Source organism: Ranitomeya imitator, chromosome 1 (assembly GCF_032444005.1).
Source record: "Ranitomeya imitator isolate aRanImi1 chromosome 1, aRanImi1.pri, whole genome shotgun sequence".
NCBI classification, from domain to species: Eukaryota; Metazoa; Chordata; class Amphibia; order Anura; family Dendrobatidae; genus Ranitomeya; species Ranitomeya imitator.
In genome coordinates this window covers 953,106,653-953,128,821 of record NC_091282.1, presented here as the reverse complement: position 1 = coordinate 953,128,821, position 22,169 = coordinate 953,106,653, and the positions used below count along the sequence as shown (strand labels likewise).

At 43.2% G+C, this 22,169-nt stretch overlaps 1 protein-coding gene across 2 annotated transcripts in view; it reads left to right on the top strand.

Moving 5' to 3' along the window:
- TBCK (TBC1 domain containing kinase) overlaps positions 1 to 22,169 on the top strand; it is a 494,232-nt gene that overhangs the window by 208,643 nt on the left and 263,420 nt on the right. For both annotated transcript variants that reach the window (XM_069743716.1, XM_069743717.1), the window contains exon 21: positions 2,794 to 2,830. In XM_069743716.1, coding sequence (XP_069599817.1) covers positions 2,794 to 2,830 — 37 coding nt within the window. The remainder of the gene's footprint in view (positions 1 to 2,793; positions 2,831 to 22,169) is intronic.

The following is a 22,169-nucleotide window of genomic DNA, read 5'->3' as shown; positions in this document are numbered from 1 at the left end:
AATTATAGTCGGCACCATTACTATCCGTGATGTGACAGATTTGGCACTGCAAATGCCTTCATGAAGGGAAAATCATTCAGGGGTTACACGTATAACTAATGCTATACCAATTATCAGTTATTCTGATACACACGCCCTGTTGATGACGTTGGCTCTGGATAACTCATGTCCACTGCGTAGGGATCGGCATTTTCAAATAGTTTACAGGCTGGTTAAGAGACAAATTACTAGAACAGCATGGAGAAGCTCATTTCAATTCTCATTTTAATGATAGGGGGAAGCAATTAAAAAAACAACAATTATACAGCCATTCTGACACGCAATTTCATAGTAAGTAGATTAGCCTCATCCGGTCTAACAGACTTATTTAAAGGGAATCTGTTACCAGGTTTCTGTTTCCAAATCTGAGAGTGGCATAAAATAGACTCACTTACTGAACTTCTTGCTATAGGTTTTATAAAATGATTGTTTTATCTGCTGCAGCTTTGCTTGTCTTCTCAATAATGAGCTCTGTGCATATGTATAGAGCTGTTACCGTAATCAATGGTGGAGCGAGTGGATTGACAAAGCTCATGAAGATCGAGGACTTCACAGCACAGGTTCATCATTGAGAGGACTAGCAAAGCTGCAGTAGATTACGAAACGTTTTATTAAAGGGAATCTTTTATGTCTCCAAATACTATTAACCTGCTGATATAGGGTTAATCTGTGGGTTACTAGTATTACATTGTTGTCCAGCCCCTTACTGAATGTACAGCTACTTGGAGAAAATGAACTTTATTCCTCCTGGGAGCCTTTATTCCTCCTGTAGCCACGCCCTGGCACTTTGATTGACAGCTCACTCTGCTGTGCATCTGCAGCGCATACTACTTGGAAACCATTTTACATTACAAGAGAGGTGTACAACTTCTAACATGTCTCATTGTAATTCTCTTTAAATACCTTTCTAAGGTTTACTATAACCATGGTACATTCTAGCCGCTCCTTGACCTTGTCTTTAACACAAACTTCTCACTTGCACAGCAGTTCTCTATTTAGTAAAAAGATAAAAAGAAACTCCTAAGCCTCCGCATCTGCTACACATGTATTTTTTGAACAATATTATATTTTCATTTTCTTGCACATGTGAATTAGCTCATTGTTTTCTGAGTAGTAGTATATGGTTCATGGCTTCTGTTCTTTTAACTTCTGTTATCGATGAGCCCCGAGTGTCCTCCAGAACTCTTGTGCGCTGTTGTCCTTTGATGATCTTCAGAAGCGTGTGTGACCTTGGTACTTACTGCGTTCATTTACTTAGAGCCACCAAGTACTTGAGTCATTTCCACTGTACTGATCATTGAACTGTTTCCTCCCTGTTTGCCGGGCAAGTGGGCGCAGAAGCTCGTTTTTAGTTATTTTTTTATCATATAAATTAGGATTTCTGCACAAAGAAAATTAAACAAAGTGTGTTGGTTATGTTAATACCCTAAAGAGGTGATCTCAGCTGGTGGATACTGGCCTGGTTAGGCTGGGTGGCTTACCTCTGTCCTCCCTTACACCCTTCCAATGATTCAGTGATTCATTCGGCTATTACATTTTTGTTTTCAGTAGAAAAGTGCGTAGATCCAAAATGATCTACCTAACCTGAGCCGCCCTGTCACCACCATATGCTTCAATCAAATAAACTAATTTTAAGGATCTCCTATGTTTTATTTAAGAGCAGTTCCTCTTAAAGGGAATCTGAGAGCTGCATAATATACGGAAAAAAAAGCTTGATTCCAGGAATGTGTCACTTACTGGACTGCTTGGTGCAGTTTTGATAGAATTCTTGTTTGCTTGATGTAGTAGAGCTAAGATGTTCCATATTAAACCCCAACCACACCCCCAACTGGCAGCTTCTTCTGTGTACTGTGCATTGTCAGCAAATTGCCAATCTGTCGTGGAAGGCGGAGTTACAGATTAGCCTGACTGCTCTGCACAGGAGAAGTAGTCCTGTAATGATAAAATCCTGTTGCTAAAATGCTGATTGTATTGAAACTACAGCACACAGCCTAATCGGGCTCTTGAGTCCTACATTATACCGCTCTCAGATTAAACAGCAAATGCCTGCTGACAGATTCCCTTTAAAAACATAAGTCATTCTGTGCTACCAGTTTAGTGAAAGAAGCACCAAAGTCAATAGTAAGCTAGAGTAACTCCCATCCCAACAAAGAAAGAAAAAAACTAAAATTCACATTATTATCAACCTAATCATTAGTTTTTAAAGTCACCCAATTGAGTCCCCCTATCATAAATAACAAAGACCTAAGGATATCCACTGCATCAAATACGGAGTAGTAGAGCAAGGCTAAAAGATGAGGGCCAGAAAACAATCTGAGATAAAGGGAAAGACTTCACTGAGTTGGATCAATACTAGAATTTGGTATCTAATATCTTGTTACAAAATCAAGAAACAAAGAGGGATCATTTTCTTCTTTTTTCTATCTTGTGCATGTTAGTAAAACCTAAAAAATATATTGATCCATTTCTCAGAAGTCTGGAAAGGCGACATGACGTCTCCATGTGATTTTTTTTTTTTTTTTACATTTTAAGGAAAAGTGCCACTGTGTCCAAATCCCAGTCTAGACACCGTGCTGTTATGTTTTGTGTAATAAGTTCACATTTAGTTGTATTAGTCTTCACTTTTCAGAGCGACACCTCCATTTGTGGGTACCGTGTAGCATATTTGTGACAATGACATTACTCATCACTGAAAGGTTGTTTCTTCCGAGGACAGATTGTTCCCACATTGATTGCATCTTCATTGTCTTTCAGCTCTACGCTATTCCTTGGTTTCTCACAATGTTCACACGTAAGTCTCCAGTTTTTCTATTTTGTTCCTGTGTTCTGTCTTATTGCTTTACGTCACATTTTTTTGTTCTTGTCTACCCGCATTCTTGACATTTGTATTGCATTATGCTTCGGTTTGTCGTGTTTGCTGATCACAGATATTAAATGTCAGCAGTCACCCAGTAGCTGCCAGTTACGACGCACCCCGCACTGACACAAAGGGGTTAAAAGACTGTAGACAGATGGAAACGGATATGTCATTGAAACTGAGAGGTAGATTGTTGAAAATGAATACGTTGAGTCTATGTGGAATGAGAAGACTTTGGGAGTAGTAGGAGTTCAATCGAGGTGGAAGATTAAAACCTACAAGGCCAAATTCGTGCCTGCTGATGTGGCTGTTTCTTCGAGAAGGTTTCGTGTCTTATAACTCTACTAGTTTCTCATACAGAATGAAGAATTCTTGTCAGGTTTGATTAAACAATTAATGCCTAGATGAGGGATTTGCTTGCATCATCCAAGCAGGAGCAGAATTTGCAAGTAAATCACGCTGCTTTTGACAGTACCAGAACAAGAAGAGGATTCTCTCATTTAACACTAGCCAAAACTCACTTTAGAAAGCAATTTGCACTTCTCTGAAATACACTTGAAATGAAAAGCCTTCTTAAATAGGTTAAATAAAAATCAAGACCATTGCTTCCCGTTTGTAATTACGAGCCTTTAGGAAGTTGAATACATTTGTGTCGTCTTCAAGAAGCCCGTAGTGCTGTAATAATTTTCTATTTAAGATATTTGCATATCTTGTTACGTAAAGTGGCCGATACCGCAAGACAAGAGGGGCTTAACACTTTCTTAAGTCCACTTCACAGACCATATGAATTAATTACACAAAGATACAAGACAATTGCTCATTATAGGCGACTCCAACCTTGTTTTAAAACGTCCTGGAGTTCAGTTTCTTGGATAGGTGATTGCACATGACCGGCCATTATCAATCGGATCAATGACATTTCAATAATTGGAATATTCATCCTTAAAGGGTGTCTGTCACCCACCAGTGATAAATTAAACAAAGTACACAGGACTGCAGAGACCCATGTGTAGTAAACAGTGCTTTTCCCCCTCTCGCTAATCCTGTAATAAAAAACACCGACAGGCCTGGGTAGGTTGAACAGGTCGGTCACAGTTTACTAATTGATAAGCAGAGAAGGGCAATTACAATTCGCAACGGACTCATCGCTGAAGGCCCCGTCAGTGATCACTGGGCGAGCAAGCCGATGAGAGGTTACGAACCTTTCCCCCTCTACCCTACCGCCACAGAGGATCATGCGTATGACCTACACAGGACTCCGACCCCCACACAACATCATTAGGGCCTGTTCAACTCCCTTCTGCAAGCTGGCCAAAAATATTTTGAGCCCGATATACGTGAGATGAATGCCATTCCGTCTCAGTAAAGCTGAGTTGTCTCCTTCTAGCTCGTGGTGGCGAACCACGATGCCATAGTTTTCTTTCACAAATTTCGCCATCTTTGTGTTGATCCTTTTCCTTGATTTGTTGATGGCTTTCACGTCCTTGGCTCCATGGCAGACCGCTCGTGGTATTATCTCCGACCAAACCACCACCATATCCGTTAATAAACAGGCAAATCTGTTGTGAATTCTGCTCTTTGGTTCCCTCCAGTGGTTGTTGGTGGGAATGCAGTTGTCTCTGACTCGCAGTCCTGGCCAGATGTATCAGATAATTACAATTCTGACTGGGATATTTAGGTGTGCAGGATCCTTTAGCCCTTGCTAAGTGTTGGATCTCTGCCTGGCCTCTCCTGCTTATCTGCCAGTTCAGCAAAGATAAGTGTCTGTTTCTTTTCCTGTGGCACACATGCAGTGTGCTTATTTTCTGTACTGTTCGTTTGTTTTTCTTTTGTCCAGATTAGACTGTGTCTGTGTTTTCTCAGTCTGGTTGGTTTCACTGGAGTTGCAGATATACGCTCCTACATCTTTAATTAGATGTAGGAAGTTTTTTGTATATTCTGCTGTGGATTTTTTGAAGGGTTTTAATACTGACCGCACAGAACTCTGTCCTATTCTGTCCTATCTAGCTAGAGTGGCCTCCTGTGCTAAATCCTGTTTTTTCTGCCTGTGTATGGTTTTTTCCTCTCCAACTCACCGCCAATATTTGTGGGGGGCTGTCTATCCTTTGGGGATTTTCTCTGAGGCAAGATAGTATTCCCATTTCTATCTTTAGGGGTATTTAGTCCTCCGGCTGTGACGAGGTGTCTAGGTGTGTTAGGTACACTCCACGGCTACTTCTAGTTGCGGTTTTTAAAGGGAACCTGTCACCCCGAAAATCGCGGGTGAGGTAAGCCCACCGGCATCAGGGGCTTATCTACAGCATTCTGTAATGCTGTAGATAAGCCCCCGATGTTACCTGAAAAAGGAGAAAAAGACGTTATATTATACTCACCCAGGGGCGGTCCCGCTGTTGGTCAGGTCGGATGGGCGTCTCCGGTCCACTGTGGCGCCTCCCATCTTCTTTCCATGACGTCCTCTTCTGATCTTCAGCCACGGCTCCGGCGCAGGCGTACTTTGCTCTGCCCTCTTGAGGGCAGAGGATAGTACTGCAGTGCGCAGGCGCCGGAAAGGTCAGAGGCCCGGCGCCTGCGCACTGCAGTACTTTGTCTGCCCTCAACAGGGCAGAGCAAAGTACGCCTGCGCCGGAGCCGTGGCTGAAGATCAGAAGAGGACGTCATGGAAAGAAGATGGGAGGCACCGCAGCGGACCGGAGACGCCCATCCGACCTGACCAGCAGCGGGACCGCCCCTGGGTGAGTATAATATAACGTCTTTTTCTCCTTTTTCAGGTAACATCGGGGGCTTATCTACAGCATTACAGAATGCTGTAGATAAGCCCTTGATGCCGGTGGGCTTACCTCACCCGCGATTTTCGGGGTGACAGGTGCCCTTTAAGTTCAGGGTTGCGGTCAGTATAGTGGCCACTTTCTCCAGTGAAAGTTCTCATGCAGCTCCAAGGTCACCGGATCATAACACAAATCGCTCTATGTCCGTTGACAACACTGTATAGAATTCGGCACCTTTTTGCCTGGCCAAATCGTTACCGCCGGCGTGTAGCACTAGTATCACTAGCCCTTTTGCCCTCTTAGCAATGTTGACCATCTCCCGGAAGATCTGATGCCACTGGAGCCCTCTGATGCCCCTCCCTTTTTTCAGCTCAGCCGTAGTTTGGTCCAATAGACAAAAGAATGTCCCACTAGGACTGTAGGCTTACAGCCGCCTGTAAGAGACAAGATGTGTTAAAGCAGGTCTGGTCTTATTTATCTGGCAAAACATGCGGATTTCCAACGACCCATTCTCTGTACTATGACTGCCGATACTCCCTCTCTAGCTGCTTCGGTGGCCACCCCTTTTCAGAAGGAATGTGTCCCGTATTCTTTTGGGTTAAAGCCTACTACCTCTAAACACTGTTTAAAGATTGCGTGAAACTCATATTTTGTAAGAGGGGACCCGTCAGTGTGTGAAAGAAAGAATCTACCCGCGTGTCTTATTACCGTATATCGTCTGACTATTTTTAACATTATTTCTATGTTAGCTTACTGACTGAGCACTCCTCCCATCACCATGTGTTTTTTACATCTAGTCACCCTTGGTTCCGGCCAACCCATATGTAGGCTTTGCTGACAGAGGTGTCCACATTCACACAAGCATACAGACATTAGCCTTCGGTAAGTGTTCACATTTGGACAGGGAGGTCAGGGACCCATCAGTTTAATGAGACCACCTTGACGATGGTTGATGGGCTCACACTATTTGGCCAAATCCTGTGCAAAGCTTCTCTCAAATATTTTTCCTAATGTTCAAAAGCTATTTTGCTATTCATATTTCATGTATTTCATATTAGACAATGCTTTGGCACAATAGAGGGCAACCTTTTCTTGTATATTGTATATGGAGGTAGCTGCTCCTGGTATGCACCTATTCACAATAGTTTGGATGTGCCAGTCTTTTTTCTGTCATGACTTTTTACGGGGCATATAGGACCATCTGCCGCCTTGACCAAGACCCACGTCCCTCTACCGGTGGGGTTGCATTTAGATTTCCGCACCCTAATGCGCAGAGCGTCACTGCATATAACGAGGTCTTCGTTGATTGAGCCACCTACCGATGCTGTTATTGACCTCGGCACTAGTTCGCTAATGCGAAGTGCCCTGAAGAATGCGATTGCACACGCTGCAGATATTAGTGTTGACTCATATTGTGACTTGCTCACTGATCAAGAAATTCCAATAATATCGTGCAATAGACTTAAAGAAAAGGGGCGATGACATTCCTGACTAGGTTGAAGCCTTTTCCAGCCTTTAACGGCTTGCTTGATGAAAAAATATTTAGTTACGTCCGCCCTCCCCATTAGCTGAAAGAAAAAGGCTATTATAAATACCGTTGCGCTTATCCAGAGGGTACGGTAGTGATATGTTTGGGTATGTTTTTACATGTTGTTTTAAATGTTTTTATATGTATAGGCACTGTGTTTTTCGGCCTCAATAAAGCATTGTTTACATTTTCTAAATTACAGCTGAGTGTGCACATTTATTGCGCTTCTTTTCCCTTTTTCTTTTGTACCGTTGCGCTAATGTAACTGACGCGCCTCTACATTTGAGCCGATTCAAGAGTTCTGCTGACACGTCTCATCTCGCCCGATCGCACCTATCGACTGGTCTTCTTTGAATTAGTGAGCACCACTCTTCCCATGCCTTACTCTAAACCTGCCAGGTAGCCAGTGTCACTGAAGCTCGGATTTAGGGCATCCGTGATTGGTCACCGTGTCTCAAAAGGAATTAGGACACTGTAAGCCCGATGGCTATGCGTTGGGAAGGAAGACTTTGAAGGCCTGCCAATCGAAGATAACAGAGTTAACAATTTTATCATCTACACCCGACGTAAATCTGGCACGGCACCGGATGTTGTGTTTCAGGCATAATAGTGCTAAGCGGCGCAACAGCTCGAGTATGGGCAGGGAATAAGAGGACATGCTTTTTAAGCTTTTTACTGTTCCCGGGTGTTTGGTTAAAAATCTGATGTTCACATTTTTTATTTGGGCATTTTTTAATTGGACCCCAGAGCTCGACTGATGTTACTATCGAAAAAATTTCTACCAGTGATGGGTTGCAGCCCCAGACAGCCGTGGTCCACAAGTCTGGCCAGCTGCCTTTGCACCATTGGTCCTTGTAGATTGCCACAAACACGTCTGATATTTCCACCTACCACTAGGCCTAGATCTTTGCTTGGCGTCTCTTGACGCATGTATGCGCATTGTAGGATTCTAGGAATGTCCTCCAGACCAACAAATCTGAGCGGTTGAGTATAATTCTGTGGCCCGGCTGGACAATGCCCTTCGTTGCTAGCGATAATCTGCGTAAGCAAAGTTGAGCAAACCTAGCAAGGACTGCAATCTGCTGTAGGGTGACTTTTTTTGCTTCGTGGAAACTTTCTACCATTTGCAGAATATTTTGTAATTTAACAGCTGGTAATTGAAAAACCATTGCATTGGTGTATATTTTGATGCCGAGGAAAGGCAGCACTTTCCGTGGGCCGATTGTTTTTTCCGGTGATAGTGGTACTCCGAATTACCGAGATATAAACTTAAACTTTTGGAGAAGAAAGGAGCAGAGTTTGGAGTCCCTGTGTCCAACAAACAAAAATGGTTGAGGTAGTGAATTGTTGAATTGCTGGCTGCTTCGTATCATACTACCCAGTCTAGGAAGGTACTGAAAAGCTCAAAATAGTGACAGGAAATGGAACAGCCCATCGGTAGGCACATGTCGAAATAAAACAGCTGGTCCACCTTACAACCCAACAAATGGAAGCATTCACAGTGCACGGGCAAAGGAGGAAAGCTGACTGTCAGATTTTGCCCGCAGGGCACCGGGCCCAGCTGCGTGCACGAGTTCGACTGCCCTGTCAAATGAAGCGTAGGTTACAGACTTTTCTTCCGCTGGAATTGCGTCATTAACCGAAGCATCTTTTGGGTAGGAAAGGTGATGTATCAACTGATATTTTCCAGGTACTTTTTTGGGAACAATACCTAATGGCGAGATTTTGAAATTCCTGAATGGCTATGATTTACATGGGCCCACCATCCTGTCTAGTTCTACCTCTTTTTTTGTTTTTTTATGTAAAATCTCAGGGAATTTGTGCGCCGATTTTAGATTATTTGCCCATATAGGTGTTTGACTAAATTTGAAGGGGATAAAAAAGCCGTATTTAAAACTGTAATATAGCTGCTGTGCAGCTTCTTGATTGGGATAAAGGCTTAGCTATGGGCCCATTGCGGTTATGCTCACCTGGGTTATGCCTCGTAAGCGCTCTGTTTGCTTGGTGGGTACACCTGGATGCAGGCTGAGCATTCGTGTCTATATTTACAGGACCCGTGGAATCAGCAGTATCCTTCTTTAAATAGTAAGCAGGCCCCTGGTCCAGGTACGACCACTGAATTCTGGCCTGCAGCTGCCGAATAATAGGTGGTCGCTGCTGAAAAGGGGAGTTGTTTTTGAGACAGCATGAGTTGTAACCATACAGTACAGACTAAAAGTTTGGACACACGTTCTCATTTAAAGATTTTTTTGTATTTTCATGACTATGAAAATTGTACATTCACACTGAAGGCATCAAAACTATGAATTAACACATGTGGAATTATATACTTAACAAAAAAAGTGGGAAACAACTGAAAATGTCTTATATTCTAGGTTCTTCAAAGTAGCCACCTTTTGCTTTGATGACATTCTCTTGATGGGCTTTAAGAGGTAGTCACCGGGAATGGTTTTCACTTCACAGGTGTGCCCTGTCTGGTTTAATATGTCGGATTTCTTGCCTTATAAATGGGGTTGGGACCATCAGTTGTATTGTGCAGAAGTCTGGTGGATACACAGCTGATAGTCCTACTGAATTGACTGTTAGAATTTGTATTATGGCAAGAAAAAAGCAGCTAAATAAAGAAAAACAAGTGGCCATCATTACTTTAAGAAATGAAGGTCAGTCAGTCCGAAAAATTGGCCAAGGACTGAGAACGTGACGGATGAGATCTGTCGTGTGCCCGAGGCCGAGAGGCTACTGCTGCTGGTGGAACTCCGGCTCTCGCATGGTCGATGATGGAGGGTGTTGATTGTTCCCTCTGGGTGACCACTCTGGATGAACGGTGAGACCGCCGTCTTCCCTCGTGCGTATGACACCGCCAAGTGTGACTTCCTGATGTGTCTGACCCATCCGTTGTTGATGGCGAACGCCATCTGGAGGAACGGAATCTATGGCGGCTCCTATATGAGCTGTGTCTGCGTCGGTAGTGGGAATACCGACAGAGGGACAGCGAGGGTTGTGGTGGAAGACTTCAGAGGAGGATGGGGAAGGTCCGCGGCGTGTATGCCTGCGACCGCCATGGCTAGGGGTTGTGTTGGGGCGTTTATTTTGGGACTTGGGTGGTCATTATGCCAGCTATGGGGCGTGACTGGCGGTGTAGGGCGTAACGAGAAAGATGGCGTAGTGACGGTTAGACTAGCGCTGTGGGGTGTGCTTGAGGGGGCAGGGGGTTGATGGAAAATCACTAACGGTTTGTGTTTGAGACCATGGGAGTGTTGGGGGTGCATAGTTTATTAATATGTTCGTGTTTTGGTGCGACAGTGTGCATGCTTGTGGTGTACTCTCTTAGCTGCAGAGCGGGCTAACAGGTCCGGTTGGATCAGTCATCACATTCTGCGACCGCATTGTGGGCTCTGGCACCTGACCCCACGCTGTGTCCCCCCAGCAGGCACATCAGCGTTGCCTGCGTGGGGGAACATAGCGGGCCCGGTGTGGGCTGGCCAGAGGTCCATGGCGGTTTGGCACAGGGTTGGGCGGGGCCAGTGCAGCGCTGTGTACAGAGGCTCGGGCCTGACCTGTCGGGGCCTGCGGCCTGGGCGCCAAGAAGCAGGGAGAAGATGTGGGTGGAGCTATCCTAGGCTTAGCTGCGGTGCCGGAAGTTCTGGCTGGCAGATCGGAAGTGGGCAGGGCTTGCTCGGGACGTGTCAAGCCGGATGTGCCCAGGCCTTCTGGTATTGCGGCCTGTGCGTGGCCGACCAGCCGCCTACGTGAAGACGCTCCATAGGGCAGGAGGACCGCGAGGAGCGTCTGCCTGCACCGCCGGAGCAACGTGAGGGGTGCCGGCCGCAATGGAAGCAGTCCTGGGTAAGCCAGAGGACTGACCAACGGGCGATGTGACCACAGGAGGTGGGTACGGGGTGGCCAGCACGGGGGAGAAAGCCAGGAGGGAGTGAGCGACATGGACAATAAGGCCCGGGGGGAGGCCAGGGGACAACAGGGCACCAGGGGATGCAGAGGAGGCCTCCGGCCCAGGAGGGGATGGAGGCTCGGGGGGTTCAGAGGAGGCCTGCAGCCCAGGAAGGGATGAAGCCCCGGTGGATACAAAGGAGGCCTGCAGCAAGGTTAGGGGGTCGTGGAGGGCACAGGGAGGTGAGTACCCAGGCCGGACATCAAGTCTCGTAACCAGTGCTCACCTTCCTGTGCTGCTCTCTGCTGCAGGGCCTCAATCATAGCTTCGGACATGGCTGCAGGGAAGATCCGGGGGACCTCGGGACAACAGCTTCCAAGGGTCAACTGGGGAGAAAGAGGCAGGCACTGACCCCAGGCACCTGAATTTAACTCCTAAGGGTGTGGCCGGACGATCTTCCTTTTTCTTCCGGTTGGTCAGTTGGGCGTCCCAGTTATGGCATCACCTGGGGAGTAGTGGGAGGGGGGAATTGAGCACTGCACAGTTTCCTTTTTAGCTTTCTCCTAGTGGCTCTGCAGTCAGATGCACATTCCCTATACGGTACTGTGCCTGCCATTATACAGGGGACTGAGCCCAAGTAAATGCTTTAGTTTAGTGTATTAAAACTTAGCTTAATGTCTAGACAACAGTGCCTGAACAGAATCTTCCTGCGTTCTTCCTGTGTGCGCATGTACACAAGGCAGTGCCTGTTCTAGTCAAGGCAGTGCCTGCTCTAGGAAGGCAGTGCCCGCTCTAGGCAAGGCAGTGCTTTCTGTCATGGTACAGAAAGGGAAGTTATGTGATCTTAATTCAGGAAACGAAAGAAACGCACTGAGTTCAGGGCCACACCATAATGCACCAAGCACCCTAAATTGTATATTGGTCAAATAGTGTTTTCTGGACAATAACGGCACGGATTAATACTAGAGACGGGCAGATCATTTCACGGAACTCTGATCCATCAGCCAGGTCAGTAGCCGCTGGATGGGAGGCTCGCAAATCTCTTATCTACTGGGATCGGTGATGTGACATTTCATTACCACTCTCATGTAACGTCATCATCACAGATCAGATCACGCCAGCCCGACTATTCAAAAGCCACCACATGGAGTCCCAGAAGGAACACATTTTGTGAGCCTCCCATCCAGTGACCAGAAACTACTGACCTCGCCAGTGGACCAGAGTCTCGTAGATTGATCAGCCTATATCTAATACACTAAATGTATACTTTTTATCCATTATATGAGGTCTACTACATTTGATTAGTGTTTGGTGACAGACTTCCATTTGCAATTTACAACAGTTGGTCATTTGCTAAGATCAAGTCAACAATTCTACAGTCCTAGATGGGAAAGTCTCAGAAGATAGGGGTATATTTAAAAAAAAAAATATCCAATGGGGCACTGTATAGAGAGAAAAGGGCCAAGGACTGAACCTTGAGGAACCCCGTAAGTAATCCCCACTGGGGCTCACAATCTATATTCCATATCGGTATGTCTCTGGAGTGTGGGAGGAAACCCACGCAAACCCAGGGAGACCATGCAAACTCCTTTGAAGATATTGTCCTTGGTAGAATTTGAACCCGGTACTCCAACATTGTAAAGCAACAGTGCTAATCACTGAGCCAACGTGCTGCGTCTGAGAGGGAGAAGGAGAACCCAGATAGAGAAATTTCTATGAGGCCTAGAGAGTTGTGTAGCTAGTTATCCAGTGTGCATAGTGAGGAGGAACTAGTCAACCCATGTTTCAAATGCTGCCATGGAGTAGTAACCATTAGATTTAGCGGTCAGTAGATCATTTGAGACTTTAGTTTCAGTAAAGTGTAAAGAAAGGAAACCAGATAAAAAGGGTCAATAAGAGAGTTATCTGTGAGGTTTGCGGATTAGATGAGAGTGCACCAAGTGTTCCAGGAGATTTGAATTAAATTGGAGATTAGAGAAAGGTTTGTAGTTGGCAGCACAGGTCTGGTCAAGGGATGTTTTGGGGAGTTTTTTTTTTTTAGTAAAGAGATTATTCAATTATTGTCAACCTAATTAGAGGCTTATCGGATTTAATCAGCTGCCTGATGTGTATGAAGGGATTCCAAGTGTCTCCATATGACAAATGTCAGGGGCAAGAAGGGAGGAGAAGGAACTGATTGATATTGAATTTTCTGCAGAAATTAGGCAGCTTCTTACTGAAAATACAACCCCAATTCCAAAAAGGTAGGACCCTATTTAAGATGTAAAGAAACAAGAATGCAATCTTATAGAATAGAAAACTTTTATATGTACTGGCATTTTGTATTCAGAGCATAGAACACATTTCAGAAGTTGAAAGGTAGGTATTTTTCCATTTTATTTGAAAAGATAAATTCATTTGGAAATTGATGACAGCAACACATCTGTAAAGATTTAAAGCAGGGTTAATAAGAAGGTGGAAAAGTAAGTAAAAAAATGTTACATCCATACTTCTGGCTTGATAAAGGTCTATTATGGCCTCATTTTTGTACCCTAGCGATGTGATTTTAAGGATGGAATAAATGCTACGTTTTATCCTCTTATACTCTCTGATTCCTCAGAGTTTTGGAATCTTCACATCTTGAAAGGCACAATCAGTGCTGAGCATTACATAGAGGTTTAAGACAAATTATGCTCCCATTCAGACAATGCCTATTTCACGGAAGGCCTTGCACAGGTGATGGACCAACCGTCTGCAGTCCAGACCTTTCACTAATAGAAAGCATTGGTCTTTTAACTTCCCAGAGGTTTACAGACTGTTGTGGATGCGACACAATGGTAGACATCACCCTGTCCGGACGTTTTTGAGATGTGACCAGACCTGTCCATCAACCTCCTCCAGTTGATAACACTGGACTTATGAAAGCTGTTTTCCAATTGCAGGAGGCTGATGGACAGGTCTGGTCACATGCCCCTTCAGAAACTGTCTTTTGAAAATAGGGGCTTTGTGCAAACTGTGAAGAAGGTGCAGTAACAAAGCAGCCTGCGTTTTACAATGGAGAAGAACCTTTCAAATTTTATATAATAGTAAGTGCCACAAAATCATGTCTCCAATACATTAGTGGACAATCTCTTTAAGTTTATTGGGACTATCATTTGTACATCATGATGGTGATTTAAGTATGTTATTTTCAGATATATATATTTTACTTAATAACTTTAAATGGACTTATCACCAATTTTTTTATGTTGGACTAGACACACAATGTAATAGTGGCTGCAGAACGAAAATAAAGGCTTTTTTGTTTGTTTTTTTTCTTTTGCCTCTCCATTGTGTAAATATTAACAATAAAAGTGTTAGGCAATGAGTTAATGTTTGTTAAGTGGGTGTTATCAGATAGTTTTCACTGGGGCTGTGTATTTCTACCTGTATGATGCTGATCAATCATAAATAGGCAACAACACATTGGAGAAAGAAGACCATGCCTCCACAAAAAAATTAGAGCATGTTTCTCAGTGCAAGAGATGTATGACAGATAGCCCTGATCTCCTGTGTAACCGCTTGCGTGATTAGAAAAAGTACAGATGATTGACACCTGTCCAATAAGCTAATTATATAAGCAGAGCATGCTGTCATTACATGTTTTAAACAGGGGTAGCCTACCTGTTCTGGGATACTCATGCGTGAGATGAAATGACAGACAACCTGATCTCACTGTAAAGTGATTACAAGAGACATACGTATGATTACTGACAAATCTCCGGATAGACAGGGCGTGGGGCAATACTGTATAGGCACCAATGCTAGGAGAGCTGATAACTGTTTGTAATATGACACAGCTAAACTCAGCTGTGCTTCAACCCCCCACTCCAAACACACACACTCTGCTGGCAATTTATTTGAAAGTTGTCTGTGCTCTATTCCCAACACTGTTTAATCATACTGGAGGATAGACCTAAAAATGCAGAGCTATCTGTTACTACATCTCACTCGCTGAGAAACCTGCTCCAAACTATTGTGTGGGCATGTTTTTTCTTCTGCAGTGTGTTGCAGCGTTCTTTTGATTTGTCAGCATCATACATGGAGACAAAGTACATACCTCCAGTGAAAACTATCTGATAACACCCACATGGACTTAAACGTTAGCTCAATAGGTGCCAAGTTGCTAATATCTCCACAATGAAGAGACAAAATGTAATACAAACAAAAAGGTTTTATTCCTTTCTGCAGCAACTATTGCATCATGTGTCCAGTTTAACGTGAAACATTTGGTCCACTTTAAACACCTTTATTTTCCAATTCAAATAGAAATCAATCATTTCTTGCTGCACTTGTGCGCTATTTGCACAAAGCTATAGATACTAAATCGCCTTCTGTTTGGTAATGTGAAGTGTCATTTCGCTAATTTCACCTGTCATTCACATAATTATAACTTGGCAATTTTGTTTCTAGATTGACAGAGTATTAGCATTTTAATTATAGCCTTTATTGATTTAATAATACATTACAATATTAGTCGTGTTATTAAATATACAATAAATCTTTGTGATTGTCATTGAACGCTCCTTAATATTCTGCTTGAGTGTATAGAATGTTGTATGTATATACAGCTCTGGCAAAAATTAAGAGACCACTGCAAAATGTTCAGCTTGTCTGATTTTTCCCTTTATAGGTATATTTTTTTAGTAAAATGTAAATTGTTCTGTTATTCTATAAACTTCTGACAACATGTCTCCGAATTTCCAAGCAATAAATTACGTATTTTTTTCTGACAAAGAAAATGGTCAAAATTCCCCCCCCCCCAAAAAAAAAAAAACAGTGCTTTCAAACCTCAAATAATGCAAAAAAAAAGTTTATAATCATTTAGAAACAACAATACTAATGTTTTAACTCAGGAAGGGTTCAGAAATCAATATTTTGTGGAATAACTATAAATTTTAATCACAGCTTTCATGTGTCTTGGCATGCTTTCCACCAGTCTTTTGGCGCAAAAATGTAAGCAGTTCTTCTTTGTTTGATGGCTTGTGACTATCCATCTTCCTCTTGATTACATTCCAGAGGCTTTCAATGGGGTTCAGGTCTGGAGATTGGGCTGCTCATGACGGGGTTTTGATGTGGTGGTCTCTTAATTTTTGCCAGAGCTGTATATATAGATATATATCCTAAACTGAAGCAAAAGCTTAAAGCGGTGGTCCGAATGGCAAAGCATTTTTCCCTATCTATTTAGTTTTATAATCTAAGCTGTTTTCTGATATACTTGCTTTAAAAATTCCCTAAAGTTCCCTAACTACACTATCTAACTGCTTTTGTGATTTTTTTCCATTTCCTGTTTGATGACTATTCCTGTGAATATCCCCAGTGCATGCTAGGATACTCACACAAAGAAGGGGGCAGCGGCTGCTATCATTGTCACAGCCTGTGCCCTCTCCCTCCAGCTAGGCAGACAACAGACACAAGGCACTGGCGGAGACACTCAGGGACCAGTCCCTGAGATGAGCGTTACTGATGACACTTTATTTCAGGGAGGGGGCAAGGACTGTGATAATGACCACAGCTTCTGCCCTCTGCTCTGATGATGCATTGTTTGAGTATCCCAGCATGCACTGGGGATATTGAAACGAATCGTGATCAGACAGGAAGTAGAGAGAAAAAATACAAAAGTAGTTAGGTAGTGTAGATAAGGAACGGTAGGGAATTTTTAAAGCAAGTACCGTATATACTCGAGTATAAGCCGAGACACCTAATTTTACCACAAAAACCTGGGAAAATTTATTGACTTGAGTATAAGCCACGTATGCATTGTCCTCTCATCCCCATCCTTGTCTGCATGGCTCCTTATCCCCATCCTTGTCTGCATGGCTCCTCATCCCCATCCTGGTATGCATGGCTCCTCATCCCTATCCTGATATGCATGGCTCCTCATCCCCATCCTTGTATGCATGGTTCCTCATCCCCATCCTTGTATGCATTGTTCCTCATCCCTATCCTTGTAGGCATGGCCTCCTCATCTCCCTATCTTTGTATGCATAGCTCTTCAACCCCATCCTGGTATGCATGGCTCCTCAACCCCATCCTGGTATGCATGGCTCCTCATCCCCATCCTTGTATGCATGGTTCCTCATCCCCATCCTTGTATGCATTGTTCCTCATCCCTATCCTTGTAGGCATGGCCTCCTCATCTCCCTATCTTTGTATGCATAGCTCTTCAACCCCATCCTGGTATGCATGGCTCCTCATCCCTATCCTTGTATGCATGGCCTCCTCATCTCCCTATCTTTGTATGCATGGCTCCTCATCTCCCTATCCTTGTATGCATGGCCTCCTCATCTCCCTATCTTTGTATGCATGGCTCCTCATCCCTATCCTTGTATGCATGGTTCCTCATCCCTATCCTTGTATGCATGACCCCCTCATACCCATCCTTGTATTAATGGCCTCCTCATCCTTATTCTTGTATGCATGGCTCCTCATCCCTATCCCTATCCTTTTATGCATAGCTCCTCATCCCTATCCTTGTATGCATGACTCCCTCATATTCATCCTTGTATTAATGGCCTCCTCATCCTTATCCTTGTATGCATAGCGCCTAATCCCTATCCTTGTATGCATGGCCTCATGGTCAAAAAATGTGCTGAAAAACTCGGCTTATACTCGAGTATATACGGTATATTAGAAAACAGCTTTGATTATGAGACTAAATAGGAAAAATGATTTGCCTTCTGACCAGCGCTTTAATGATTGTGAAATATAAAAGCACCTCAGTTTTAGAATATATTTGTATCAAGATCTCTGTTTGCAGTCTGTGAATGTCTTGTTCTTGTCAACGTTGAAAGGTTGTTAATCTGTCTGACTAATAATGTCCATAACATTAGTGCAAGGCTTTATGCAGGAAATCCCTGGAACACGAGTACAGCCTACGCTAATTTTATTTAGAAAAGATATGGATAGTTCAGAAACATCTGGATGTAGATACAAATATTAAGTGACAGAAAGCAGAAAATGTTGACTAATCAAAACGCATAGGCCCTAAGTCATCATTTGCAATTTTTAAGTGACTATTCTTTCTTTTTTTATGATATTCACTGCCATTATTATGGCACTAAATTTTTCAAAATGGCACACGTGAGTTGATGAATTTTGTTCAAAGTCAAAAAAAGCTCTTTTTTCTCTTTGTATATTTTTGCATCCTCTTAAAGCTAAAAGTCGCAAGTCCCTTTAAAAATATTGCACGTTACTTCTGACTCCATTATAAACATACATGTTCAGCTAGGCTAAATGTGAATGTACAACCCCAACTACAAAAAAAAAGTTAAGATGCTGTGCTAATATCTTCAACTGTGTCAAAATGAAATTAGTTGGTAGTGCAGTAGGATAATAGCACAAACATTTTTTAACGATTTGGAAAGTTGCTAATTATGAATTGACAAAACCTAAGACAGAAACATAATAAACATATACCCTAGTGTAAGTAGATAAGTAAAGGCAACAGTGCATATAAATAACTTTGGGTACTTAGTCTCCACCGTCAATTATGAATTGGGCTAAACATCTGGATAGGAAGCCCATGCCCACATTTTCAAACAAATACATTAAAACAGATGAAATCAGGTAAAGATAACTTCAAGTCCCTTTCCAAGTAAGAAATAGTTGCGACTACCTCCATGATCACATCAGCTTCAATAAGAATAGCAGTGGCAAAAGGTAAATATCCCAAATCCACATGGACATGAAGACTCGGAAAGATACAACGGATATAAAAACTCTACACACACCTGTTAAAATGCTTGATTTTTGTCATGTAACAAATCAAATCAAGAAGATTAATTTCAGTGCTTTTTCCACATTTAATGTCACCCATAATCTAAACAATTTAATTAAAAAATAAAGCTGAATTTTGGGGAGCTGGAAAAAGACAAAAAATTAAGTGTGAAAAATCTCTGAAATTACTTTTCCTGGTAGCAAATGTAGCATTTTAACAAAGGCGCGTAGACTTTTTAGATGAACTGCAGATAAATAAATGTATCAGTCGCAAACGAGCTCTGTAAATAATCCAGATCACTTTGTTTTCTGCATATACAAGCGGATTAGAAGAGATGTAGAGCAGCCTTTGACCGTTTCTCGCACTCAGTACTTTCTCAAGGCATGTCTGGATTGCTTGAGGACCTGTCACCAGATCATAAGTGGTCAGTTTTTTCTCCGATTTTATTTGTAAATCTGTTTGACAGATAAGGAACATTTTATTTTGTGCTAATTGTTATGGTCTTTACATACTTATAAGATCCTCTGGAGATGTGCCTTTGGGCTACTCTGCATTGTTACTTAGTGAGTCACATCTCCTTGATAATGGCGATAAAAATTAGCAAAGTATTAATGCCAATATCTCTAGAAATGTATTGCAGTTTAAAATAAAAAAGGAAAATACTCTGGGTAGTAGCAGGAATGAAATAAAAACAAAAACTGGTCACTTTTGACCTGGCAAAAGGTCTTCTTTAATCCTCCTATTACGAACATGTGACAATAAAATATATACAGTTTAATTTTCATAGACTAACATGCTGTTCTTTTAGTAAATGTATGGAGTAGGGTTGAGCGAAACGTATCGGGCAAATTAAAAAATTGCCGACTTTCGGCAAAGTCGGGTTTCGTAAAACCCGACCCGATCCTAGTGTGGGATCGGCCATGAGGTCGGCGATCTTCGCGCCAAAGTTGCGTTTCGTATGACGCTTTCAGCGCCATTTTTCATCCAATGAAGGAGGACGCAGAGTGTGGGCAGGGTGATGACATAGGTCTCGGTCCCCACCATCTTAGAGAAGGGCATGACAGTGATTGGCTTGCTTTTTGCGGCCTCACAGGGGCTATAAAGGGGCGTGCACGCCGACCGCCATCTTACTTCTGCCGATCGTAGCATAGGGAGAGGTTGCCGTAGCTGCATCAGAAGAAGGGATGCAGTTAGGGAGGGAAGATTAAGCCCCAAAACTGCTTGTGCTGTAGCGATTTCCACTGTCCAACACCACCATTTGTTTGCAGGGACAGTGGAGTTTATTTTTTTGTGCATCAGCTTTGTAGTTTATTAGGCTGCCTTATAAGGCTCCCTTATAGCTGCATTGCTGTTTGTACGCCCCTGTGCAAACCAACTGCTTTTTTAAAAGCAAAAATCCTGTTGCTCTTTTCTGCACAGTTATCTTGTTTATTTGTCCACACTTTTGTGTGCAGCAGTCCTTTTTATTGCTGCCATATTTGTCCTGAGATCATTGTAGGTAGATTAAAATTGTACTACAGTCCTTGTATTTTTTCATATATCTTCCAGCCACATTCTGCCACTTACATTGTGTAGTGTTATACACTGGGCCTGAGTTTTGGTACAGTCTCCCAAAAATAAAAGGGATATTTAAATTGTCACAAAGTGGATCTACGTCAGTTCTGTTAGTTTGTCGTATATCTTCCAGCCACGTTCTGCCACTTACATTGTGTAGTGTTATACACTGGGCCTGAGTTTTGGTCCAGTCCCCTCCCCCCAAAAAAAGGGAGATTTAAATTGTCACAAAGTGGATCTACGTCAGTTCTGTTAGTTTGTCGTACATCAGCCAGCCACGTTCTGCCACTTACATTGTGTAGTGTTATACACTGGGCCTGAGTTTTGGTGCATTCTCCCCCCCCCCCCCCAAAAAAAAAGGGAGATTCAAATTGTCACAAAGTGGATCTACGTCAGTTCTGTTAGTTTGTCGTATATCTTCCAGCCACGTTCTGCCACTTACATTGTGTAGTGTTATACACTGGGCCTGAGTTTTGGTCCAGTCCCCTCCCCCCAAAAAAAGGGAGATTTAAATTGTCACAAAGTGGATCTACGTCAGTTCTGTTAGTTTGTCGTATATCAGCCAGCCATGTTCTGCCACTTACATTGTGTAGTGTTATACACTTGGCCTGAGTTTTGGTGCAGTCTCCCCCAAATAAAAGGGAGATTTAAATTGTCACAAAGTGGATCTACGTCAGTTCTGTTAGTTTCTCATACATCAGCCAGCCACGTTCTGCCACTTACATTGTGTAGTGTTATACACTGGGTCTGAGTTTTGGTGCATTCTCCCCCCCAAAAAATGGAGATTCAGATTGTCACAAAGTGGATATACGTCACTTCTGTTAGTTTGTCGTATATTAGCCAGCCACGTTCTGCCACTTACATTGTGTAGTGTTATACACTGGGCCTGAGTTTTGGTTCAGTCTCCCAAAAAAAAGGGAGATTTAAATTCTCAACAAGTTTATATACATCTTCTACCTTGTTTTACAGTACCATATAACGGTTGTTATTTTGGTTAGATCTTCCCAAAAATGAGGAAGTCTGGTGGAAGAGGCCGTGGGTGGTCGTTGCCAGCTGGTACTGATGGTGGTGGTGGTGGAGCATCTGGTGGTAGTGGGAAAAGCAAAATAGCACCTAAAGCTTGAGGTGTTGAGCCAGCATCATCATCTGGCAACACAAGGCCTCGAAGGCTCCTTTATCTTGGAGTAGCAAAACAGCTTTTAAAGCCGGAGCAGCAAGAAAAAGTTTTGGCTTTCCTTGCTGACTCAGCCTCTAGCTCTTTCGCCTCCTCTTCAGAAAGTTTCAAATATAAAAGCAGCGAGTCGTCAGTGGATGCTCCCGGTCAAGAACAAGTCGCTTCCTTGTGTCCTTCACCCAAACCAAAAGTGAAGGATGCGGCAGGCGACACTACAGTTTACTCCATGGAGCTCTTTACACATCCTGTGCCTGGGGAAATTGTTAACAGCCCATTACAAGATGAATCGGACATGGAGTGCACTGATGCACAGCCACAGCTAGATTATTATGCTGTTCCATTGACTCAGATCACTACATTCCCCTCGCAGTGTACTGAACCAGAATCTGACCCTGATGAGACTATGGTGCCCCTTCCCGAACGCTATAGCACCTTACACGGTGACACAGAGGAAGGTGCACATGACATTGAAGATGAGTTGGTAGATGACCCAGTTGTGGACCCAGATTGGCAGCCATTGGGGGAAGAGGGTGCCGCTGCCAGTAGCTCAGAAGCGGAGGAGGATGATCCGCAGCAGTCATCAACATCGCAACAGCTTTCATCTGGTGGGCCTGTATCTGGCCAA